This window comes from Eleutherodactylus coqui, chromosome 8 (assembly GCF_035609145.1).
Source record: "Eleutherodactylus coqui strain aEleCoq1 chromosome 8, aEleCoq1.hap1, whole genome shotgun sequence".
Lineage (NCBI taxonomy): Eukaryota > Metazoa > Chordata > Amphibia > Anura > Eleutherodactylidae > Eleutherodactylus > Eleutherodactylus coqui.
This window is the reverse complement of record NC_089844.1, coordinates 135,616,899-135,644,074: the sequence shown is the minus strand read 5'-3', so window position 1 is coordinate 135,644,074 and position 27,176 is coordinate 135,616,899. Positions and strand designations below refer to the sequence as shown.

Sequence of the window (27,176 nt, the reverse complement as noted above, 5' to 3'; positions counted from 1 at the left end):
GTCAATCGCAGCAACCTGCAAAAAAAATTAAAATAAATCTTGTCACTTACACTGTATAAAAAAATGGCAGAATTGATGTTTTTTTTTCTCCCTGCCCTCCAAAAATAAATTAATAAAAGTTATGCAATACATTATAAGTACCCAAAAATGGTACCAATAAAACTTATAGATCGCCACACAAAGAACCAGCCCTCATACAAGAATTCAAAAGTTATAGCTTTTGCGTCCCTAGTTCCACCGGCCCTGACAACAATGGTTTTTGGTGCCCCAAAATCAGTATGCCCTCGTTTGTCAGGTGATTAGCGCCATTTTCAAACGGCCTGATCCTCAGGCAAACGAACGTTCTTAAGGACGTTCAAGCCTGGTGATCGGCTGTGTAAACGTCCCTTAAAGCCAATTTAAAAGTATTGTTTCATTTTGACAACCCCTGCTGAAATGAAAATGATGCAGAAATTAGCTGACCATCCCAGTTCTGGCTTCTGAAACCCCCTAGCGAATAGTTGGTATTACCGGGACAAGTTACGGACAACCAGAGATTTTCAGAATATATGGATGCAATGGGAATCAGTGATGCCTAGAGAATGTAACTCTGGGTCATAGAGGGAGGTCATAAGTGGAGGACCCCACTCTGTGAGATCCATATGCACTAATGTGACGTCTAGACCTCCTTTGACAGAAAGCAAATTAATCAATTGGAATGTTTTATTTAAAACTCTTCTTTATTGGCATTTCAAGGAAAACAGACATGAATAAAATGTAAACATTGTGCAACATTTTGATCATATGATACGCACTTCTGTTACTGGAGCGTTTCCGCCTTTGAAGATCATAACTGATTGTCCATTTTAATAGTTATTGTAAACAGAATAGTGTCAGTCTCATATAAATATAAATATCTTCCATTTTTTAATCCCCCCCTCCCCAAAAACCTGTAACTAGTAACTTACTAAAATAATCCAGAGTGTTTCCTCCAGCGATCACCCCCCTTCATATTTTGTCACGTGCTCTTTAGCTTACCTGGTTGATTCATATCATTCTGTCCATAGTACCATGTTGTGTTAATGAACTGATTCATGCACTCCGTAATTTCATTAGGGTCAAGAAATTTTTTCCATGAATTCGCTCCATCTTTTGAAAAATTTGGGGGCTTGGGCCTTCGGGCGTCTCTCTATCTCTATTCTCTCCATTTTCATCAGATATTTTAGTTGTTGGATAATATCATTTATTCCTGGAGATTTGGCTAGCAACCAATTGTTCAAAAGACACTCAGATAAGACAAGATACTAATTAGTAGAATAGTGTGGGTCATTTAGTTTGTTTTTTTTTTGCTTGATCTGGTAGTTGGTGGAGTATAGAAATTTGTGGAGTTAGTTGTAAAGATTGTCCCCCTATGTCATGTATCAGTTTGCGGGTCTCATCCCAGAACTTTTTAATTTTGGGCCACTGCCAGATACCATGTAGAAAGTCAGAGTTGCTTGAGAGCATCTGGGACAAGTTTGTAGTCTAGCCGGTCCATTAGGGTTCTATGGTTTGTCAAACCTGTATAATGCTCCATGGATTATTTTAAAGTATGTTTACCGCCATCCTTCATTCGATATCGCTTGTCGCACAGAATTCCAACTCCTGATCACTCCCTCGGGTAGATCTGTATCCTGTAAATCTCCTGCCCATTTTTTTGAATAATCCAGAGTTATTTTCCGTTGCTGATCGGCCTCCCCTGCACCAGGCTCTACCCCCTCCAATCTATCCTGAATGCGGCAGCCAGGCTCATCTTCCTGTCCAGCCGCTACTCGGACGCCTCTGTCCTGTGCCGGTCACTGCACTGGCTGACCGTCAAATACAGAATTCAATTTAAACTCACTACCTTCATCCACAAAGCCCTCCACAGCGCAGCGTCTCCCTATATTGCTTCCCTCATCTCAATCCATCACCCAGCCCGGGATCTCCGCTCTGCTAACGAAAGTAGACTGCGCACCCCTCTAATTCGAACTTCTCATTCCCGCCTCCAAGACTTCTCCAGAGCAGCACCGGTCCTCTGGAACACACTACCAAAGGCTACCCGGGCAATCCAGGACTCGCAGAACTTAAGGTGTGCACTAAAAACGCACTTCTTCAGGGAGGCATACCACATTCCCTAAACAAACCCCTCTGTACTCCGCCTGATAACATGCTCCCTGACCTACTGACTGCAATCCTTGCTAGCCATCAAAAACCGCAGTCATACCGATTCTGCCGTCACACGGCCAAATGTCTGACCATTGTCTATGTGTATAGCATCCCTCACTCTCCACCTCGCCATACTGTGCACATCTCTAGCCCTTTACCTTCTGTATCACCCCATTACTTGTAGTATGTAAGCTCGTTGAAGCCCCTCGCCTCTACTGTCTCCATCAACTGATAACTATGTAACCGTGGTTCTGTAATGTTTGTACTTTTGTCTTTCTGTATTCCCCCTGTCTATGTAAGCGCTGCGGAATATGTTGGCGCTATACAAATAAAGATTATTATTATTTATTCCTGCATCCCTCTCTAAGTCTATTGTATAAAATTGAGATTAAATGCTTATATACAAGATTATTGACTAAGATATCAATCGGGTTACGTATTGTTTCTTTTGATACGTCAATTAATCTTTCCCGTAGAAAGTTTCGTACTTGAGCAAGTGGTAGGAAATGGAATGGGGGTCGGTATGTTTTTGGGATAGTGGAAGGAAAGTAGACAAACTGGAGTAAAGTCAGGTAAACAAGGGAAGAACATATAAACTCCATGCAGATGTTGACCCTAGTCTGGTTCGACCCCAGTGTTGCAAGGTCTACTACATCTCCTCCTGCTTGATAGTAACAATGTGACTGTCACTAGAATAAACTGGCACAGTGGAAATTAAGAAAACGTGAACCCAAATTGTGTAACACTGACCCTATTCATAAGCCAGACGAGCAAGCACTGCACTAGACAATGCGCCATCCTTGGGTGACAGCAGGAAGACCAGAAGTGTACGTGCTGCCACCTGCTGTCCATTAGGTGCATTGGACACCAGCACTCAGCCCTTGCACAGCTGCTGCGCCATAGTTTACTGTATGTGCATTTTTGTGCCTTGCATTCTCACGCACACTCATAGTTGAGGTTGTATGTTTACTGCAGCTGTTCTGATCAGCGAGGCTCACAATGTTGTATCAGGACTGGGGTGTGGCCGCCATGGTGTCGCTTCATTACAAATAAAGTTGTGGATAATCCTCAAAATAACTAGTTTAACATTAAACAAAATATGTAAATCGGTAACCGAGCGCATCTGATGCCAAGTCTGTGTCTGCAAAGGGCAAATCCTGTGTAAAAGTAAGGGTGCAAGAACTTACCATGACCTTAGGAAGAAAACACGTAGTACACCAAGGCCCTGCCCTCAGAAACTAATGCAACAAAGAACAAAGCCAAAACCTCCAACAAATAAATGTGCAGGTACACGTACGCCATGGCTGCGACAATACAGTAGAAACAAAAACACATAGCCTCAGCACTCATATGTACTTGTATTCAGATATTAACTGTGTAATTGTTAGATATCCTAGCCACCTTTTATTAGACCATATAGCCTACTATCCTGCTTTCCCTGAATCCATTGAGGCTTATGCCCAAAGAGAAGTGTCTATTGGAGTAGGAACCCATCCAAAAGCAAATGGTCACCTGGATGTGGCGGATGGGCCCACATGTTTTGATCAAAATATGTGCTAAGAACCCTGTATTTTTATGTGGTTAGTATATATAATATTTATGCATTTTTATACAGATATTAAATGTGTATGAGTACTATTGCCACGTGTTTCTGCTTACCATATCCTTACAATTTCTGACCTATGCTACTGTACAGAATTAGTCACAGTGCCCCATAACAGAGCTAGCTATACAGCAGTGCCCTGATTCCAAGCTAGACACAGTGCCCCTATAACAGAGGTAGCCACAGAGCTAGCCATACAGCAGTGCCCTATTAACAAAGCTATATATAAATCTCCCATAATGGAATTAGCTATAGTGCCCCATAACGGACTTAGCTATAAAGCCACACAGAACTAGCTTTAGTGCCCTATAACAGAGTTAGCCATAATGTCCCACAGCAGAGCTAGCTTTAGTGCCCCTATAACAGATCTAGCCAAATAATAGTGCCCGTATGACAGAGCTAGCAATAATGTACCATAACAGAGCTAGCAATAATGTACCATAACAGAGCTATCCATATAGCAGTACCCCAAAAACAAAGTTAGCTATAGTGCCCCTCGTACAGGGCTACTTATAGTACCACCATAACAGACTTGGCTTTATTGTCCTTATAGTACCCCCATAATAGAGCTAGCTATAGTGACCAATAACAGAGCTATCCATATAACAGTATGATCATAACAGAGCTGGCTTTATTGTCCCTCTTACAGAGTTACTTATAGTACCCACATAACAGAGCTAGCTATAGTGCCCTTCTTAAATAGTTACTTGTAGTACCTCTATAACAGAGATAGCTATAGTGCCCCTCTTACAGAGTTACTTATAGTACCCACATAACAGAGCTAGCTATAGTGCCCTTCTTAAATAGTTACTTGTAGTACCTCTATAACAGAGATAGCTATAGTGCCCCTCTTACAGAGTTACTTATAGTACTCCCATAACAGAGCTGGCTATAGTGCCTCACTTACAGAGTTACTTATAGTATCCCATAACAGAGTTGGCTATAGTGTCCCTCATTAAGAGCTACTTGTAGTACCTCCATAACAGAGAATAGCTATAGTGCCTCACTTACAGAGTTACTTCTAGTACCCCATAACAGAGCTGGCTATAGTGCCCCTCTTTAAGAGCTACTTATAGAGCCCAATAGAGAACTAGCATATAGCAGTGCCCTCAAAACAGAGTTGGCTATGGTGTCCCCATAACAAACCTAGCCATAGTGCCTTTATTACAGTAGTAGATCAAGTCATAGTGCCCCCATATCAGAGCTGGCTGTAGTGTCTCTGACATTATCTATCTCTCTCTGTCTTTGATTATAGAGGTAATGTTACCTTGTTTTCTACAGGCCTGAAGACCTATCTGATCTCCGGGCGCAGGCCGCGTGTCCCTAGCTGCAGCTGCTCCCAGACACTGCTGCCAATACAGGAAGGATCAGACCCCGGCAGTGGTTCGCAGACACCCCATGGCGTGGGGGGTCTCACTGCAGACAGCACCAGTGACTCTCTTCTTCATTGCTCTCACATGGAAAAACTCAAGGTGAGTAATCATCTGTGCAGTGTGTGAATCACAGATGCATCACAAGATGTGGAGGATGGGGATTATAGCATCACTTTATAAAAATAAGTGAACCCTGCATACATGGGGTTAATGATGCAAATGTCATCCAAATTCTGTGTCTGGTAGAAAAGTGTTAATGGTTTGATCTCTGTGGGATGCTAAGAGATTGTCCCCAGGAACAATCCCCTGCCACCCTTTGTCCTCATTAGCAGCAATTAATTATAGCACCCCCGGGTCCTACTCCCAATGGGTGTATGGAGGGAGAGCAGCCTTAATGAGGCTCACATTGAATCCCAATCTATTAATGTCCCCAGGCCTCCTGCAGAGAGAGCTGCATAACATAAGCAAACAGCACATTCTTAACTTTAAGGGATGGAGTACAGAATGGTGTCACAAATGGTACAGTCCACTTAATGTATTATAACAACACTAATTGACACTTTCATTATGGGGTATAAAAGTTGCAGGAGGGTTGCACAACGGATAAATGTTGGATGTAGTCCTACCTTTGGACAGCACAAGCAGATGTAATCCGATGTCCTGAAACATCTAACCAATTGGCTGCTTCAGTGGAGGCCCCATATGGTCAGGTATGGAGGGTGATTTTCTATTACTTGATACTCCATCAAGCTTGTTACAATGAAATCATACTCTCTAGATTCTCACACTATTTGTCTGGGATCCAAGGCCTCTTATAGGGGGTGACAAACTGGGAAACTGCCTCAAGGATTGGACCCCAGGGATTACCATTAGAGTGGAATACATAAACCTTAACTGCCCTAGACCACCAGGAGCTTTACTACTAACCCCATCACTGACCTAGACCATCTTGAACTTTACCACTAACCCAATTACTGCCTTGGACTAGCCGGAATTTTATGATTAATCGCATCACTGCCGTAAATCCGGAACTTTATCATGAATCCCCTCACAATTCTAGACCATCATGGACTTTGCTTTTAACTCATTCCCACCCCAAGACATATATGTATGTCCTAAGTGCATGGGGTTAATATGGTGTGGCTTGGAAGCCAAGCCCACGTCCAGTGTCAGCTATCTTTGACAGGTGACACCAGCAGCAGCTGGGATCAGAATTCACACTGATTACTGCTGTTAACCCTTTAAATGTGGCTGTCAATTCTGTTAGCGACATTTAAATGACCTGATTAGTGATCGGAGGTCCTGAACACCTCACCCCCTCGTGATGAGATTGTGGGGTGTCATTCAGGTGTCATGGCAGTCAGGTGCCTTCTGAAGGATCTTAGGGCTGCCATGAGTTTCTGCCTTTTAATACGTGCATGTGGCTTGTCTTAATAAGTTGCGTGCAGAAATACTGAAGTATTGCAGTATATGCAGCTGGGATCAGAATTCACACTGATTACTGCTGTTAACCCTTTAAATGTGGCTGTCAATTCTGTTAGCGACATTTAAATGACCTAATTAGCGGTCAGGGGTCCTGAACACCTCACCCCCTCGCGATGAGATTGTGGGGTTTCTGTTTAGGTGTCATGGCAGCCAGGTGCCTTCTGAAGGCTCTTAGGGCTGCCATGAGTTTCTACCTTTTAATACATACATGTGGCTTGTGTTAATAGGTTGCCTGCAGAAATATTGAAGTATTGCAGTAAACCGTATAAGCAATTAAGTGATCACAAGTTCAAGTCCCCTTATGTGACTAAAAAAAAGTAATGATATGTGAAAAAACACAAAAATGAGCACTGATCAAAAGATGGTGACTAGAGATGAGTGAGCCTACTCGCTAAGGGAAATTACTCGATCGAGCATTGCCCTTAGCGAGTACCTGCCCGCTCGGAAGAAAGATTCGGCTGCCGGCGGCGGAGAGCGGGGAGGAACAGAGGGGAGATCTCTCTCTCCCTCTCTCCCCCCCCCGCTCCCTCCTGCTCACTGCCGCAACTCACCTGTCACCCGCGCCGGCAGCCGAACCTTTTCTTTCGAGTGGGGAGATACTCGCTAAGGACAATGCTCGATCGAGTAATTATCCTTAGCAAGTATGCTCGCTCATATCTAATGGTGACGGAAAATAATTTTTTAAAAGATATAGATTTTTTTTAAGTAGTATAGCAAGAAAACCTAAATAAATTTGGTATTGTTGGAATCATACTGAGTTACTGACCAACAGAATAAAGTTATCACCTCATTTTAGCCGCAGTGTGTAGGCTGTAACCATGGTACAATTGCATTTTTTTTCCATTTCATTTCACTTAGAATTTTTTAAAAGTTTTTCCGTATATTACATGGTACCATTGAAAAATACAAGTCATCCCGCAAAAACAAGCCCTCAGAGAGCAATGTTGACTTAAAAATGAAAGTAATGATTATATGAAAGCGGGAGAAATCTGCACGCATATATGATCATTGAAAAGGGTTAAATCTGCGTGCAGATCTGTGGATTTCTGCAAAATCTAGCATGGATTTCCACCATGTGAACACACCTTAGGAAACTATACGTACTTTAATGCAATTCCTGAATTAGACAACCCCACAGACACAGGCTGTTTTATGGCTGTGTTATTATAAGGTTAGCCTGGGGAGAAAAAATGTAATTAAAATCTGCTCAGCACTGTATAAAATCATAAAAAGTCACAATCACCTGATTCCCCGCAGCTCCTGTTCCAATAGTACCTGGTCCTGCACTGCACTCTTCTTCTGGCTGCAGTGATGACATCCCATGTGACCACTGCACCCATTTATCGGCTGTATGTAACTCAGGATCTGACAGGATCAATCACAGTGGTCACATGTCCCTCTGATGGGATGTCATCACAGGAGCTGGCAGAATAGTGCAGTGGGAGACTCGGCTCCATTGGAACAGGAACTGTAGGAGATCAGGTGTGGTGAGTATGACTTTATCTTTTTATACAGCGCAGAACAGATTTCAATTACATTTTTTCTCCCCAGACCACCCTTTTATTCCCATCACTGCTCTAAACGAGTGGTTCTCAACGTGGGCATTATTGCCCCCTAGGGGATGTTTCTCTTTCTCAAAGGAATGGCGGAAAAAAAGGGGACGCAGGGGTGACGTTGGAACATTAGGGGCTCATGTCCACGGGAAAATTCGGGCCTACATGGATTCCCCGTGCAGAATCCTGCAGCGGGTGCCTCCTGGCCTGCAGACATGAGGCCAAGGAATAGACTACACTAACCTGTCTGGAAGTTGCAGGTCTCTTCTTCTGCCCAGGGGATAGTGGATGCCAAGTCCCTTTTCAGAACACTGATATAAACTACAACTCCCAGAGACCCACACAATTGAAAGTTCCAGCCAATCAGCGGCATTATGGAATACAGCGGATTAGGTTGTTTTTTAGGTTATTCAGTGTAAATGATCTGTAGTGGAGTCATGGCATTATAAAAGTCATACATCATTATATGATAAAGTGACATAAGCAGTGCATTATTTAAGCAAACTTTATAAAAATGGCTGAGAAGAAGAAATGCCATTAGTATTCAAATGAATACTTGAAATAAGGATTCATCCCTTCTCCTACAAACGGACAGCTTCCCTTGTGCCTTGTTTGTGAAAAGGCATTTTCGAATGAAGCTATGAAGCCTTCGAGACTGAGTGATCACCTTGCAAAAATGCATTCAGACAAAGTGGATAAGCCTATTTCATTTTTCCAATGTTTAAAGTCAAAGTTTGAGAACGTCAGCACTATAGGCAAGCTGTTTGGAAAATCTGCTCTCAGTGCTGACAAAGGCCTCCTTGCTTCCTATAAAGTCTCTTTATTAATAGCTCAATGTGGCAAATCACATACTATTGGGGAAACACTTGTGTTACCCGCAGTTAAAGAGTTCGTCAGTACTATGCAGGGTCCTGACGTTTGTGCCACGGTGAAATCAATTCCTTTGAGTAATGATACCGTTTCAAAAAGAATTGATGAGATGGCTGCTGATGTGGAAGAAACACTTTTGGATGTATTAAAGAACACAAAAATGTAATGCAAATTGACGAGTCAACGGTTAGAGACAATGAAGCATTGATGCTAGCTTACGTTCGTTTCATTAATTGGAATGAAGAGGTAGTGGAGGAACTGTTGTTTACCAGAAATTTAACCACCAACATGAAAGGCTCCTCTATATACAGAAGAGGGGAAGAAAAAAATCCAATTAACAAATGTACTTGCTTGTGCAACCAATGGAGCTGCATCCATGATTGGTTGATATTATGGATTTATAGCCCATTTTAAAACCTGCTATACTTGACATAATGACAGTCCACTGTGTGATCCATCGGCAGCACCTTGTTGCTAAACATTTATGTGAGAGATCGCATGATTCTCTGCACTATTTAATTAACCCTGTTAAAAAGATAAATGCGCACTCTTTGAACGAACGTCTTTTCCGCAAGCTCTGTCAAGACCACGATGAAGAATTCAAACGTCTACTCCTACACACCGAAGTGAGGTGGCTGTCAAGAGGAAAGTGCTTACGATGCTTCTATGAACTTTTTGACACAGAAGTCGAGTTTCTTCGGGCGACTTACCCAAGGCTTTGTGATGCAATCAAACTACAATGCCTTGACTATCTCGCAGACATATTTGACAAACTAAACGAGGTCAACACAAAGCTACAAGGAGACAAAATTAATTTTATTAAGGCTAAAGGTATAATCTCTACCTCCATTGCCTAATTGGACCTTCATACCAATAAGCTCTGTCAGTTTCCAAGTCTTCAAGAAATTGCACGGGGAGACAGAGACAAACTTCAAGGTGCAGACTTAGATGTTTTTTGCTCACACTTCAAACAAGCCAAAGAAGACATGCAAACTAGGTTTCATGATCTATGCATCCTTGAAATACCAACGTGGATACTCAATCCATTTTCAGCAGACGTAGGAGAATTTCATCCCAGATTACAAGAGCAGTTGATCGACTTGAAACATGATAGCGAAGCCCAGGCACTTTTCCAACATTGTGGCTATGAATGTTTTTGGGTGAAAGTGGAGAATTTCTATCCTATTCTGTGGCGGGAAGTTAAGTTGCTCGTGTTAGCTTTTCCATCTACGTACTTAGTGGAGAGGGGCTTCAGTGCAGTTCAGCAGCTCCTGACAATGCGAGAAACAGACTTCAGATATGTGTAAGATGAAGATAGAACCAGATATCGCAAAATTGGCGTCCGCTCATTAGGCCTAAGGCAGCCATTAATGACGCAGATAGATTGTGGTAAACATTATTATTAGTCGAATTTCATTGTTCTTGCATATTAATTAGTCTTCTGACCATTAAGGGTTCAGGTGTATCTTGTATTTTCTTTATACGTTATATGTTTCTATTAAATGATAATTAAAGACGGTATTATTGCTTGCTTCCCCCAAAAACTAATCTTCTGCAATAAAACCTATTTATCCACAATTAACCTGTTTTTACATATTTCTTCACAATTAATGCTAATCTGTTAAACACTATCAAACTTTCCAAAAAAAGTATTCAATATTTTAATTTGTACTTTTAACTTTGTAAACCAGGTAAACTTTGACTGGGTTTAAAATAGTAAGACTTGGGGGTGCTGGCCACCACCCCAATACCTAAAGGGGGCGCTGGGCTGAAAAAGGTTGAGAACTACTGCTCTAGACCATCAAGGGCTTTACAATCAGTCTAGTTAGAACTTGCATGGTTGTTTTATTTGAGCACTGAATATCAGTATTTTTTGGGCAATGTATAGAAGTATAGAAACATAATTTGATATTCCATGGGCAAAAGTTACATGTAAACATATACATTGTCTAATACAAAGGGGGCTGGCTTAGTTATTGAAACGATTCAAACAGCCAGCTGCCTGCAAGGGTGTCAATGACAATTAGATGGTGGAGGAAAACTCACAGTCACATGACCCCATGCTGGGACTGGCCTGGAAGTTAAGGTGCCAGCACCACTGGATCGATCTTGATCGGTTAAGCATTTTGGCTGCCTGGATAACCCCCTTAAGCATACTCACATATTAACATTATTTACTGTTGCTTGTTGACAGAACTGTCCTTCATGTGGAGAAACTGGAGTCCGAGATGGAGTAGAGGAAGGAGCGTCAGCTATAAATGGTACCCCAGAAGAATGGAAAGGAGGAGGCAAGGTAAGTGTGATTAACATGTATAGATGATCTTTGAAGGTGTGGGTGGATCTAAACTGATGGATTAGGATATGTTCACACAGAGTTTTTGCAGTGAAATCCATGTGCAATCTGCATGGATTCCATATCAAATCTACTGCAAATCCTCATCCATGGCTCTTAATAGGAATCTGTGCCATGGCGCAATTTTTTTTTTTTGTACACGGATTTGAAATCTTCATGGGGAAAAAGAAGTAGTGACTTGTCACTTTTTGATGTGGAATCCACTTTGGGAAATCTACACGCATATTTGGCCATTGAAAATAGCTAAGTCCACATGCAGATCTGTGGACTTTTGCAGTGGATATTCAGATGAAATCCACACAAAAAAAATTCAACGTAGATTCCACCCTGTGAGCATACTCTTAGGTAGAGATGAGCGAGCATACTCGCTAAGGCAAACTACTCGAGCGAGTATTGCCTTATGCAATTACCTGCCCGCTCGTCTCTAAAGATTCGGGTGCCGGCGGGGGGAGGGGAGCCGTGGGGGAGAGCGGGGACGAACAGGGGGAGGAGGCGGGGGAGATCTCTCTCTCTAAGGCCGCCTGCACACGGGCGGAAATCCTGCGGCGGTATTTCCCGCGGGATTTCCGCCACTGAAAGTTTGCATAGGAGTGCATTACAATACGCACTCCTATGCAGACGGCCGCGGTTTGGCCGCGCGAAATCTCGCGCGGCAAACAAACCGTGGCATGTCCTATTTTTGTGCGGGGCTCGCACTCACCCGGCCGCCAGCTCCGGTCAGCGCATGCGCCGGCTGCGCGGCAGCCGGCACATGAAAGAGCCGGGGCCGCCAGGCGCAGGAGAGTACGCGCTCGTCCCTGCAGGCTCTCGGGTCGGGTCCCGCGGCGAGAATTCTCGCTGCCGGATCCGACCCGCTCGTCTGTAGGCGGCCTAACTCTCTCCCCCTCCCTCCTCCCTGCTCCCTCCTGCAACTCACCGCTCTCCCCAGCCAGCACCCGCATCTTTAGATACGAGCGGGCAGGAACTCGCATAAGGCACTACTTGCTCGAGTAGTTTGCCTTAGCAAGTACGCTCGCTCATCTCTACTCTTAGGGCATTTTCACGTGGCCGAGAAAATCGCACAAGATTTGTGTGTTGCGAGATAAACAAATCTTGCACAAATATGAACCCCATTCTTTTGAATGGGTTCATACACATGAGCCATTTTTTTCCTGCATAGCACCGTGATGCGATGCTATGCAGGAAAAATATCGCAGCATGTTCTATCTAGCTGCAAAAGCACAGCTAGCAGCTCCCATTGCTTTCCACGGGGCTGGCGGCAGCAAAGCCAGCCCCATTGGAAACAATGGGAGAACTCTGCGATCAGTATGCATGAAAACGCCTCACATCCACAGGGCTTTCACATAGATGGACCTAGCCATTTGAAACTAGCCTTAGGAAAATGTTTAAATTGTAATACTCTAATGCAATTCTGCTATTAGATACCATCACAGACACAGGCTGTTTTATGACTTAGCTCTATAGTGCCAGGACCTACCAAACAGCTCCACACATCTCAACTTCCTGAATGTAATATGGGTTACAATGAAATTCGGGGTTCATAGAAGTTTTTCAGTTTTGAGTGGCTTTAGATTTTAATTGTTACAGAACAATACCAAAAGGCATTGGTGTTGTAATTAGAAGGGGAATTTGAACTTTAGGGGGTACTGAAGTAATAGAAGTACTAAGTAAGTAATAGGAGTCTGAACATAGGTTGTAAATATATTTTCTCTATCACAGCCCACAGCCATTGGACGGCATTTAAAAACCCAGAATGGGCTTTTAAGCCCACCTCCAGAAGATACCTTGAACAACAGCCAGGCTTCCTTGTATGAGATGCTTCAAGAAAAGGGTCGCTGGTGTGGGGTCAGTATGGACCAATCTGCTCTTCTCCCTCTCCGCTTCAAAAACATCAGAGAGAAGACTGATGCTCACTTTGTGGAAGTTATTAAGGAAGACAGGTGAATTAATTTTGTTTTTAAAGAATTTAATAAAGCATCACGTCAGTAATTCACGTAAAAACATCTTGGGATATGTATTGTGCAGTTTAGTATGTAAATTCAAGTTTGATTGTAACATGCTTTTTGGTGGCTTCATTCACTAATATGGTGCAGAGTAATATTAAACTTTAATTACTGCAGACTTTTACTTACTCCCTGCTGATAGAGAGATAGATAACAAAGGGAATTGCGAGCTGTTCCGTGTGTCTGTAGAGGGAAAGTACTAGTTTATGAAGTCTTGTGATTACAGTAGCATCTGCACTTATTCTAGCTATGTGAGAGAGCAGTAACTAATGTAGTGTGTGCACGTAGGCCTGTAGAAACAGTGACTGTGACTAGGCTGCATTTCTGTAGCATGGCAGACAATAATAACAGCTTCTTGTTAGTAATTTAGAAGAGCAGCTCTGCACCACAAACAACTAAGCTTTCAAAGAAAAAAGCTCCATAAAGCTACTGTAGAATACAAATCTAAGAGCACTGTGACGTTTAGACAAGGTGGAAATCAGTAAAGGTAGTACAAGGGAATTACAAGCTGTTCTGTGTGTCTGTAGAGAGAAAGTACCAATTTATATAGTCCTGTGATTACAGCAGCATCTGCACTTTTTGAGCAGGTGGAATGGCAAGTGTAATGAGAAAAAAAGAGGTCTGTAGAAATACTGAGTGTGGCCACACTGCATCTCTGTACCATGACAGACAATCAAAACAACTTCTTGTTAATAAATTAGGAAGGACAGCTCTGCAGCACAAACAGCTAAGATTTGAAGAGGAAGGCTCCAGAATGCTACTGCATTTAAGAATCTGACAAGCCTATGAAGATTAGGTCAGGGGGAAATCAGTAAACAGAGTGTAAGGAAATTACAGTGAATTAAAAACTTCTGTGTGCCTTTAGAAAGAAAGTACTAGTTTATAAACTCCTGTTATTACAGCAGCATCTGCATCTATTTAAGTGGTGTGAGAGGGGAGGAGTGGCAAGTGCAATGTGTGCAAGGAGGTTCATAGAAACAGTGACTGTGACAAGGCTGCATCTCTATACCATGGCAGGAAATCACAACAACGCCCTGCTGCAGCACAAACAGTTGAGCCTTGAATGAAAAGGCTACATAAAGCTACTGCATTTAAGTATCTTACAACACTGTGAATATTAGACCAGGGGAAAATGAGTAAAGGGAGTGGAAACTGCATATGTCTAGGAATGGCTAACTGCATTAGGTAATAAAGGCTCCCAGAACCAGGGAGAAGTTGATGTACTGGGTATGAAAGTTCATAATGAATGACACAGATTCATAGAAACGGCTTAAAGGTAACTTAAAAGAAAATCTAAACAATTAGATAGCATTATGGAAGCCAAGACTGAAGATAGAAATTTAACACATCAAGAACATCTCACTTAGACCTGTCTTTTTCCATCCAGCTTAATGAATGATTACTTCTTCAAACCACCCATTAACCGAATGAGCCTGAACTTTCAAGACAAGGAGCTGGAAACCTCATATCGAACCAGCTACCACGAGGAGGTAAAGTAATTTGTTCAACCTATGGCTATTATCCTGATGTGAATAATGTGCACAGTTGGCCATATTGTATTTGGGCACGTTTTCTGTATCACTCTTTCCATCAGGTTCCTATTCTTTGTCCCCAGGTGATACGCATGGCTCCAGTAAAGACCTTCGCCAGTGCAACATTCAGCTCCTTGCTTGATGTGTTCCTCTCTTTCTTTATATTCATCCTCCTTTCCATAACCTGTTTCTTAAAGCCAGGAGCAGTCCCTGTATTTCCCCCAACACCAGCACTTGTGGTGCTAGCCGTCTGCGGCCTCCTGGGATTTCTCTCCTTGCTTGTTTCCATCAGGTAAGCCAAGAGGACAACAGCTTATACCTCTAAGTTATTGAAATAGATCCTTGCAGATTGGTGGGTTGCAAATTTTTATGTTTGGTGAAAGTGATGCAAAAGTTTTGCTGTTTCACTCCCCTTCTTCTGCACACATTGTAGGATGGCATTCTATTTAGAGGACATGTTCCTGTGCACCAGACGGATCCTGGAGATGATCTCTGGTTGGCTTCCACGTCATCTAATTGGCACTGTGCTTGTGTCTCTTCCTGCAGCTGTCGTTTTCTCCTACCTGACCCAGGACTTCTATGCCAATGCACATGTATGAGTATTATCTCTTAAAGTTCAAATATTGACCATAAAGTAGGGTCTTCAAAGAGGAAAGGGGGCCCATGGCAAGGAATAAAATGCCCCCGCTGCTTTGGTTTTTGCAAATGCTAACTAGGACAGAAGAGCTGGTTCTTTTGGCATTTCCCATCCTCTTTGCATGAGTCTCCATTTCCGGTGTTTATGGAGGAGAGAGTCCTTCACTGGTTCTCAAGACCTTCTCTATCCAGGTCTCCCAGAGAAGCTGCACGTTTTCCCTTGGATATTGCATAGCTTCCAGCCTTAGGGTATGTTCACACATGTTGAGGAATTGATTTGAAAGTGACATGACCTGACCAGCAGCTCAGTGTGCACTAGAGGCTGCCAGGTGACGTCCGATGGGGCGCGATGTATTGCGAGGTGACGGGAAAGCACTGTAGCTATTAAAATCAGCTGCGGATATGCAGCTGATTCCTGGTCAAAAGCCACACCAATGTTTCAGACTTTAACGTGTTTTTTAATGCAGAAATGCTGCTGATATTTGCCGCTGTGGACATTCTGCAGCATTTCTGCCCCGTGTGAACATACCCTTAAAGAGGAAAGGGTAACATGGGAGAGTGTTGAATATAAAACACGGGCTAGCACTTTTGGCTTTAGCTAATGGAGAAACCTTAGTTACAAGGTTTAGACTATTTTGCATTATTCCCCCTATCTGTACTGACTAGGACTGCACTAGAAAAGAAGCTTGGCAAGACAAGTGCAGAAGTTTTCCAGCAATGCTATGGCTCCAATAATCCTCTTAAAAACCTTTTAGGCTGTGCACTGTGCAGTTCAGTGTGTAAATTTAAGTTTGAGTGCTATATGCTCTTTGGAAGCTCCAGTCACTGCAATGGGGCAAGGTAATAGGACAATTGAATTACTGCAGCCCTTTACTTGCTCCCTGCTGATGACAGATAGACAGACGACTGTCTCACACAAACAGGAAATTACTGTTACGCCCAACCTGGATATGCTGGATCTGTCACTTGCAGATCTACCAAAAATGCAAATAAACGACAAAACAAGAATGGAACAAAAATATGGGAAACACTGTCCCTATGCAAACAAACACTAGGAAGGGCCCTGTCTGAGAGCAAGGCGATCGCCCCGATAAGGGCGACCCCAACCGTGTACCTTGGCCCCTAGTTGACCCTACTTGGGGAAAGGGAACAAAACCAGAATAACAATGGAAACAAATGCAGTACCTAGCTTTAGATGCAGCAAGTAATTGACGATCCAGTAGAAACCTAGCCCAGTCAGGGAGAGACTGAGAATCAACCACAGTTCAGCTCAGTCTCTAGCCAGGTTAAATAGCCCAAGTAATCATCCACCATCACACCAAATAGCACGCCCACTAAGCCAGAAGATGTAGAAACATTTCTAAAACCAACACCAGACTATCAGCAAGGCGGCAATCCCAGAACCGCTGCAACAATTACAAGCTGTTCCTTGTGTCTGTAGAGAAAACTTACTAGTTAATAAAGTTCTGTGATTATAGCAGCATCTGCACTTATTCCAGCAGTATAGGAGGTGAGGATTGACAAGTGTAATGTGTTCCAGGAGGCCTGTAGAAGCAGTGACAGTGACCAGCCTACATCTCCACTGTATCTGTAGTATGGGAGACAATGGTAACAATGTCCTGTCCAAGGGCAGAAATTGTCTAGCAATGATGTAGCTCCAGTGATCCACTTAAAAACCTCTAAGGATACGCACTTCCTTGTGCAAATTCAGGTTTGAGTGCCACTGTATATTTTGCTGTGAATCTTCACTCACTGCAACATAGGGTGGAGTAGTGGGACAATTGAATTATTGCTGCCCTTTACTTACACCCTGCTGATAGATAGATAAATAGATAGATTATAGACAGACAGACAAACAGATTAAAGAAAAAGTTCACTGATGCCCAGGGCAGAAGCAGCAAAATATAGTTACAGATTTACATATACAAGTCAGACTCAATGTACAGCATATAGCAACACTGATGGGATTTTCCTCTCTTCATGGACATTACACATACTCACAAGGTCCATGAGGACATCCAGTACTCACATTGTTGCCAATTTCCCGAATCTCAAGGGTCAGTGCCAGAGGTTTAATGATTGCAGATTGGAAATTGTTGTACTGGAAATGTACTAATAAGAAAACTACATGAAAATATTCGTCTGTCCCCTCAGATTTATCTCTGTCCATCGGTTCAGGTTTCCCAAGCCTTCTCCATTAATATTCATTGAACACAAGCATCTAAACACAGCAAAAAAGAATTTTATAATGAAATTAAGTAGCAATTTTGCGATGGGAAATGTAGAGCAGTGCGGTTCTCAGCCACATATCATAAACAATAGATATACACCAGATCAGGAACAAAGGATCCGCGGCAATTAGATTATAATGTGGGTAAGTCCCAGTTCTGTATCCATAGTGGGGTTCGACCTTTCCCATCTTTCATCCGGAGATGACGGTATTCTAATTAGATCTAATCGTCACATTGGGTCAAACAGCTTTACTGTGTATGGCCAGCTTAAAGGAGTACTCCAGGCATTTTCAACCGATGACCTATCCTCTGGCATTGATCCCATTGATTTCAATGAGAGTGAAGCCAGTGCTCCCACATCCTGCCCTGCCACTGACAACAATTTCCAGCCCCCTGCACTGACAATTAGAGATGAGCGAATATACTCGTTTCGAGTAATTACTTGATCGAGCACTGCGATTTTCAAGTACTTCCGTACTCGGGTGAAAAGATTCGGGGGGCGCCGGGGGGTGGGGGGAGGCGTGGCGGAGCGGGGGGTAGCAGCGGGGAACAGGGGGAGCCCTCTCTCCCTCTCCCCCCCACTCCCCGCTGCAACCCCCCACTCACCCACGGCGCCCCCCGAATCTTTTCGCCCGAGTACGGAAGTACTCGAAAATCGCGGCGCTCTGGCGAAAAAGGGGCGTGGCCGAGTAGGTTCGCTCATCTCTACTGACAATTGATTGGACAATCAGCTGATGGATGGGAATCCCAAACGGCAGGTCTCCATTGATCAACTACTATTAGCTAAAAATGCCCGAAATACCTCTTTAACCCTTTAACGACACCGTATGTACAGTTATATCCTGTGCGTTCAGGGTTTGTGTGGAGTGGGGTCAGTGTTTCTCGCAGCTGACACCCGCCAGCAACAGCCACAATCAGCGTTAATGCTGATCCCGGCTGTTAACTCTGTAAATGCCACTATCAAATCGGTTTTGTGGTTCCCGAACGGACCCCCCGCAATGAGATCGCGTGGTGCTGTTTGGTTGCCATGGCAAATTGCTTATCAAGCCATTCCTGTAGCCTGGCGTGATAGAATGCCTATCAGATGCCTGGGTACAACGTAATACTATGGTGTTACATTACACTGCAGGAGCAATTGAATGATCGCAAGTTCATGTGCCCTATGGGGACTTCAAGCATTTTTTTACTCACTATTTTTTTTTATACTTATTAGAAAAAATAAAAGGTAACAAAAGTTTTAAAAGACCCTTTTTCTAGATTTCTAATTTTAAAAAAACACGTTTGGTATTGCCGCATCTGTAAAAGTCGGCAAGTTATGCACTATTTAGTTTGCACGGAGAACGTTGGCTGAAAAAAAAATACACGCCACAATTGCACTTTTTTGTTTACTCCGTCTGCAAGAAAAAATAATAAAAGTAATAAAACGTGAATTAAAGTCATATGTACTCCAAAATGGTACCAATAGAAACTACAGGACGTCACAAAAAAAAGGACTCTCACACAACTAAAATATGCAAAAAGAGATGGCTATCAGAAGATGGTGGCAAAAATGAAAAAAAAATGGCCACGTCCTTAAGGGGTTAAAGTTACTATGCAACTCTGGGACCCCTGAAGAGAGAGGGCCCATTCCAGGTCGTCTCCTGTTCACTTTAATAGGAGATGAGAACGTCTCCAGGGCATCTTGTACAGGCAATAAGGAGTAAGGTGGTGTCAAGCAGCGCCTGAAAGGGGCCTCATTTTTATCTTTGCTATGGGGCCAATTGTTCTCTTTGTACGTCACTGGTCCGATGTAATGTCTTCACTCTATATAGAACCTATAAATATATTAGATATCTAATTGTAGTGTCCATATAACAAGTGTAGTGTGTTGCCCTCTGGTGGTCATTAACTGTCTCTGCATCTTCTTCCAGTACACCATGTTCTTGTGCTCCGCTCTGTTGATCCCCATCGCCCAGTACTGTAACTTCTGCCAGCTGAGCTCCTGGCTACGATCCTCTCTTGCAACCCTGGCAGGGGCAACCCTGCTGATTCTACTATACGTGCCGCTCTTTCCAGATGAGTAAGTCAATGCCAATGCTTTACACTGAGGCCGATTTTCTTATTTTAGTTTTATCAGTATATGATCTTATGTTTTTTTCTAGGCCCCCGCTGACAACAGAATTAGACCCAGCGTCAAACTTCAGGTAAGAAGACGATTCGTATAGGCTACATTTTTTCATAAAAATTGTCAAAATACAATGAGGGGCGTTTATGAAGACTTTTTGTGACTTTTCAGCCTGTTATGTCAGCCTTGCCACTTATATATATAATGTGTAGAGAGAGAGATTTAAAGTGACCCTCCGGGCCTGAAGAAACAAAGATGGCTGCACTGCATCTGTGACTACCTCCTGCACACAGTACACTAGTATACATCATTAGCATAAGACACTACACCTACTGTGATTGGCCAGTGCTGTCCACATGAGCAGTGCCGGCCAGTCAGAGCAGCATGTAGTGTCTTGGACTACCAATGAATGCTATGCACTGTGTGCATCCAGTAGCTAGAGGAGCAATTTAGCCATCTTTGTTTTTCCAGGCCTGGAGGGTCCCTTTAAATTACTTAAAGCGACTCTCCGGTTTCAAGACAAAATTCTGTCCCTGGACAGGATGGGGAGGGAAGTATATTACCTGCAGTTATTCTTCTTTTCTGTACATCTGATCCACTAATTTCAGGCCCTGTTTTCAAGCATCCAAAATTGTGCAGCAATTCTCTAACTACCTAATGCACAATGTGCACTGCTCTCGGATTGGCGAGTGCCGATCACATGAGCTGTTCTGCCCAATCAGAGAGCAGGTATGGTGCATTAGTAGTCTAACACTGCCAGTGTACTGTGGAGATGAGGTAGTCTGAAGATTGCATTGGCCATGTTGGAGGGTGCAAAACAGGACCCAAAACTAGCACATTGGAGGGACAACAGAGAAGGACAACTGCAGGTAATATATCCCACCTCCCTCTCTGGTCCTAGGATACAAGTCTGTCCCGAAACCGGAGAGTTACTTTAAATCCCATATTGGATCCTGACGATTTCCATTTCACATTAGTCTTGTGTACTCGGTGTGACCCTGCTGTGAAGAGAACGGAGCCCCAGTGGTGGACCTAACAATTCTGGTATTCTTTGATAATGCCAGTAGAGCTGAATGGTGTTGGGCTGTGAGCCCAGGTCTTACTGCAGGACATCGGACCCTCATGCCAGCCTCATGGAGTCTGTTTCTGAGAGGAGAGCTCTGGCAGTGCTCCTCCAGTCTTGATGTTGGGTTGATGCCCTTCTACAGCCCTGCCCAGCTCTTCTCTTGTAATGGCCCGTGTTCTGGTAGCGGCTCCATGCTCTTGTACTGGGAGACACAGCAAACCTCCTTGTGACGGCAACTATGCATGTGTCATCCGGGAGGACAGGACTACCGGTACAACCTGATTGGGCTGCAGGTACTCCTCATGTACCGGTAGTGATGAAGACTCTAGCAAAAGGCAAAACTAGGGAAGAATCAGGAAGGATAAGGAGAGGAATCGTCTCCAGTCCCTCTTTGGGGTCGTCTTGCTGTTGTCTCTCCGGCGCTCCTGTTGTCACTTTCATTTGCACCAAAACAGGTGAAATTGATTGACAGTAGGATGCTATTACACAAGCACTAGCGCTCGAGTTTTGCCGACAATTGCCAAGTTGACCTGGCAATCAGCTATATGTAATCCAAGCATTAACGCAGACTTGTCCTTCTGGAATGGACAGACTGACATCACTGAAGTGTAAGTGACTTGCAGTTATACTGCGTTCACAAGATTTTTGGAGCAGCGTATAGTATATTCTGTATTTTGCCACTTATCTCTGGGGCAAAGGATCAAGCAGGTTAAATGCAAATGACTGAATCCTTGTTTGGGCTTTATTCACACGAGGGTTTTTACGTGGCTATTTAGCCGCATTTTCACGCCGACCGAAAATCATCACCATCTGAGACATTGGATTCCAATGCACTTACTCACATGGGCGATTTTGTGGCGTGTAAATATGTTGCACCAGAAAAACTAGCACATACACGACCGAGATCGACAACCGCAATTATACGCTGACGGAAAAGATAGTTCTGGTTCCATCTTTTGACCAATATACGCCGGTAGGTAGGGGGAGGGAGTTTAGCAGCATCCAACGCACGAAAAGGCTTACAGGTGCCTCTATTTAGGCATTTAAAGTCATTCTGAGGATTTATGCCAAGCGAGGGATTTCCGGGCTGCAACGTATGATTACGCTGATACGTAGCAGCCGTCCGTGTAAACAGTAATTAAGCTTGGGACTTGATCGCGTCATTTCTTAATTCACGCGATTTTACAGTGCATGCGGGCGACTGCAAAAACGCATACGCTCGTATGAAGGCGCCCTTAAACAGATGTTGGGGCCTTACCGACTTATAGCTGTAATAGGGAAATTTTATTTTCAACCCTTTGACCTATCAGACCGGCCCCCTGAAGTTTGTAATGATTTTCCCACTTAGTGTAAAAATAACATTGTAAGGGCTTATTCTGATGGCTCGGTCAGAGCCTAGTTGTGCCTGAACGAGAGGAATCCCTTCCCCTTCAACGGCTTTTCAAACTCCGCCCCAGAGCGCAGTGGTGGAGAGACAGGGGCCGCCTGATCCTTCCTGCATGTGGTATTCACTACATGCAGAAAAGATAGGGCAGGAACTATCTTTTCTTGTAGTATTCGTGCCCAAGAAAAGATCTGGTGAAGACAAAACCACTGAAATCCTATTGAAATCAGTGATTTTTTTTGTCCTGTTATGCAAAAACAAACGGCTTACAGAGCGTAGTTGCACATAAATGTTTTTTTTTTCTTCCCGGACTCTTCAAACTCCGTGCTAGTGTGTGAATTTGAAAGTAGCGCATTATTTACCCCGCACAGTGAATATCGTCGGGAAAAAAAAAAAAGAACACCAGAAATGCACTTTTTCAGTCACCCTGTCTCCCAGAAAAAAAGCAATAAAAAGCGATCAAAAAGTCGTACGTATTCCGAATTAGTACTAACGGAAACTACAGGGCATTCCGCAAAAAATGAGCCATCGCTGAACTACGTCGACGGAAAAAAAGTTATTGCGCGCACAAGATGACCGCAGAAAATAATTGAAAATAATTAAATGTCTTTTTAAAAAAAAGAGTAGTATAGTAAAAAAAAAAACACGTTTGGTATCGTAGTAATCGTACTGACCCATAGAATTTTTTTTAAGTTTTTCAGTACATTATATGGTACAGTAAGTGGCACTATTGAAAAATACAACTCGTCCCGCAAAAAACAAGCCCTCATACAGCGACGTCGATGGATAAATAAAGGAGTCATGATTTTTTTAAGGGGGGGAGGAAACACAAAAATGGAAGGGAAAAAAAGGGCTGTGTCATAAGGGGTTAATACTACATGCGGGAAATATAGGGCAAGTCTTATTTTTTCTCGCCCGTATTATTAATGGGCGAGAATACCACTAATCAAATGAAACTATTGAAATTAATGGTTTCATTTTTTGCTGTTATGCGGCTATGTATAACGGCCACACAACAGGACAAAATGACGCCCTTGTGAAGAAGCCTTAAATCTGCACATGATTTTACTGCGAATTTGGTGCAGTAATAGAGTTGGGGCAAAAACACACAGGTGCATGCGCTATTACATATTAGAGCGTATTAGCGCATGAACCAGGGTTTCCTTTGGACTATTGAGCTCTCCGCTAGTGCACGAGTTTGAAAAAAAAAGCGTGACGATAAGTCCTTCCCTAGCTTTCTCGCACTTAGTTTTTATACATGCGGGAAGAGATAGGGCAGGACCCATCTCCCTGCTTTTTTTTTTTACCCGCACAGTAGTGCAAAGTTTAAATGGTAATTAAAAAAAAGACTATGGACTGGTTCATGCGAAAATACGATCCGTAGCGGCAATTGTATTTGCGCATGTGCCTGTCTGAAGTAGCCCTTATAATACAGCCTTTAGGATCCGCAGCATGCTTTATTTCTTGTGGATGTGCCATTGATTTCACAGCGGATTTACGTCATTTCAATGGAATGATGGAAATCTGTGGCTACTAGGGCTTAACCCTTTCCAATCCACTGTCTGACGCCTTAAGACATTATGATTAGAGATGAGCGAGTGTACTCGCTAAGGCAAGCTACTCGAGCGAGTAGTACCTTATTCGAGTACCTGCCCGCTTGTCTCTAAAGATTCGGCGCGGGTGAGAGGTGAGTTGCGGCGGTGAGCAGAGGGGAGTGGGGGGGGGAGAAGGAGAGAGAGATCTCCCCTCTGGTCCACCCCGCTCTCCCCGCCCCCCGCCAGCAGCCTAATCTTTAGGGACGAGCGGGGAGATACTCGAATAAGGCACTACTTGCTCGAGTAGTTTGCCTTAGCGAGTATGCTCGCTCATCTCTAATTATGATTTAAGGCTGTACAGCTCCGATGTTGGAAGACGTCCGTCGGGGTTCTCTTACTGTATATTGCCAGCCTCTCTGCTGTCAGAGCCTATCCAACGTGTCACCTCATGCAGTACTCGCTTTAGCCAGCATATAGCGCCATTGTATAACAACAGAAAAAGAGTAAGACCCCTAGGAAAACCAGGATACAAATTGGATTGGAAAGGGTTAATCAGATAAACATGTTTTTGTCCTGTTAAAAATCCGAAAATCACGGCCACGTAACGGGACAAAACAAAACTATTGATTTCAATGGTTTCCTTTCCACTGTCGGCATTCCCGGGCGTTAATACTACCACTAGTATTAAATAAAACTCTGTCATGTGCTACTATACTTTGTAGCAGCGAGCGTATGAGCGAATGCGCCCATGTGTTTCTGCTCTCAGGCACAGATTTCTGCCGTGGATTTTGAGAAATCTGCACGGAAAAATCCGACACGGTTTCTGCAACGTGAACATATCCAATGTGTATATCTACATGTGAGAAGTGTGGTTATTAGGGCAGTTTCAGATAGCCATGCGTAGTTGCGCCTGAATGAGATGAATCCCTTCTCCTTCCCCGTCTTTTCGAACTCCACGCCAGCGGGAAGACAGGGGCTGCTCAATCTTTTTGAGAGCGCTTTTAAACACACCCCAACATTGTGATGGCTGATGAAGTGCGTTAAAATATGCAAAAATGCAGAAAAACAGAACAGACAGCACTTGAAAACGGTGCTTCTAGAAACGCCGGGTTTGAGCGCAGGTCTGTAATGCCCCATTGAAATCAATGGAAGTATTGTACTGCGTTTAGCGCAGCGCTGGGGATTCCATGCTTTTTGCGGTAAAGAGCAGCCGGTGTGAGAGCGGCCTCAGAGCTCATTCACACAACTGTTTGCGCCATGCTGCGTTTTACCGGCCTGTGTGAGCCGATAGAGACCATGTATGACCATTGTGCATGACCGCGTATCTCACGCACCCAGTTATGCGCAGTATGACTGCGTCTTTTTTTTAATTCCCCGCTCTGTCTCATAGCATAGTTACCTATGTATCGCCGCCCATATACAATGTACTGTGTATGGACAGCGTTGCATACGCTACCCATAGAAAAGAATAGGGCTCATGTTGCGTGAGGGCAAAAACACAGGGCAACACGTGCTATAACGCTTGTTGCTGCAGAGAGTATTGGCGCGTGAATCGCGTTTTTTTCTTTTTTACAATTTCTATCCTATCTTTTCTTGCGTGTACTATTAACACACGAGAATCGCGATAGTGGAAATGAAACCATTGAAATCACTAGTTTCATTTCGTCCCGTTATGCAGCCGTGAAAATCACGGGACTTTTCATAAGCAAATTCCTGCTTTTTGCGCAGCAAGTCTAATACGCAAGAGAAAAAAGAAGACAGATGGACCTTTTTAAGCTTAAATAGCCATTAAATTCCACGGAAAGCATGTGTCATGCGCCCGTGTGAACTGGCTTGCGTGCGCAATAATTACAGTAATATGCACAGACACACAGGCAGCACACAGACTATGGCCCTCTTCAAACTTTGTTAATGCGCTATCACGCTGCCCTGCCGCGAGCATATTTGCGCAAACACCGGTGTGACGCTGCCCTTTGATGTGGATTTTGGTGTAGATCACCAGATTTCACCAATTCAGGGCAAGAACACTAGGGCGCATGCACTAATATGCTCGCCGCTACAAAGTGGGGGCATGAAGTGGGGTTTTTAGGCGTTCTTATGGCACTTCAGTAAAGTAGCGTTCTGCGTGTGAGAGGATTGACAAGTGTTCCCCATTGTGTTCAATAGGAAACCTTGCATCGCACGCCGTGCGATATGTTTTATTGTTTCATTGAAAACAATAGGCGATACGTTCCGAGAAACACAAAAAAATAGGACATCACTCCTGTATATGACCCCATTCATGTCTCGCAACGTGCAAATCTTACACGTGTTTCTTGGCCGTGTGAAACCAGCCTTAGGGCTCATTCACATGGATGTAGTGTCACCACGTATTTCCCATGCGTAACGCGTGGTGAATGGAGGCAGTTAAAGTCTATGGACTTTCATTCTTCCATTCAAACTTGCGTTGGAGCTGCAAGGGGACATACGTATAAAACGCAGGAGAAATAAATCGCAGCATGCTCTATTTCTATGCATTTCGTACGGAGCCCTTGAAGAGCTGCGTATTGAAATCTTGCCCCTTCGCAATGCCTGCGAAAAGACAAAGAAAAAAATCACACTGCGCATGTCTATGACGTCATAATCCTGGGCATGCGCAGTGCCAATCGCAGCCCATATGCAAACTCTGCCGGCTCCTCTGCTGACATAATGTAGGGGCTGCGATGAGTATGACACTGTGAGACTTGCAGGGTTGTAGTCATACGGCCATGTGTATGAGCCCTTAGGGCGGATTCAGATGAACGTTGTTTTCTCCCCTTATGTGGCCGTGATTATCAAAACGGGACAATGGTTTTCAGTGGTTTCGTTTTCACTATCGGGATTCTCACTCAGTAATTGTACGGCCAAGAAGAGATAGACCTGTCCTATTTTCCCGCATGTAGATCGGACGGCACCTGTCTTCACATTCTCTAGTGTGGAGTTTGAAAAGCCAGCAAAGGGATCCCCCTCGTTCAGGCGCAACTACGCTCCGTGCCTCCAAGTGTAGCTGCGCCCACACTCGTCTGAAGAAGCCCTTACACACTATCTTACTATTTCACGGATTTAAAATCCGCAGAACTTTTCAAAGACACTGTGGATTTGTTGTGGAAAATTTGCGCACCCATTTGACGGGGATTTTATGGTTTGTAATGTAAATGCTGCCGAATTTCGACAACAATTCCGGCAGCGAAAATTCCACACATTTTCGTTATATGTGAAGCCACATGTAGGGCTCTTTTCCACAGGGCTACTGTAGGGCATAGA

At 43.7% G+C, this 27,176-nt stretch overlaps 1 protein-coding gene across 1 annotated transcript in view; it reads left to right on the top strand.

Moving 5' to 3' along the window:
* ADCY9 (adenylate cyclase 9) overlaps positions 1-27,176 on the top strand; it is a 105,671-nt gene that overhangs the window by 70,619 nt on the left and 7,876 nt on the right. The window contains exons 2-9 of the mRNA XM_066576483.1: positions 5,051-5,241; positions 11,245-11,343; positions 13,123-13,343; positions 14,794-14,896; positions 15,022-15,230; positions 15,372-15,531; positions 19,716-19,864; positions 19,947-19,988. Of these exons, the coding sequence (XP_066432580.1) occupies positions 5,051-5,241; positions 11,245-11,343; positions 13,123-13,343; positions 14,794-14,896; positions 15,022-15,230; positions 15,372-15,531; positions 19,716-19,864; positions 19,947-19,988 (1,174 nt within the window). The remainder of the gene's footprint in view (positions 1-5,050; positions 5,242-11,244; positions 11,344-13,122; positions 13,344-14,793; positions 14,897-15,021; positions 15,231-15,371; positions 15,532-19,715; positions 19,865-19,946; positions 19,989-27,176) is intronic.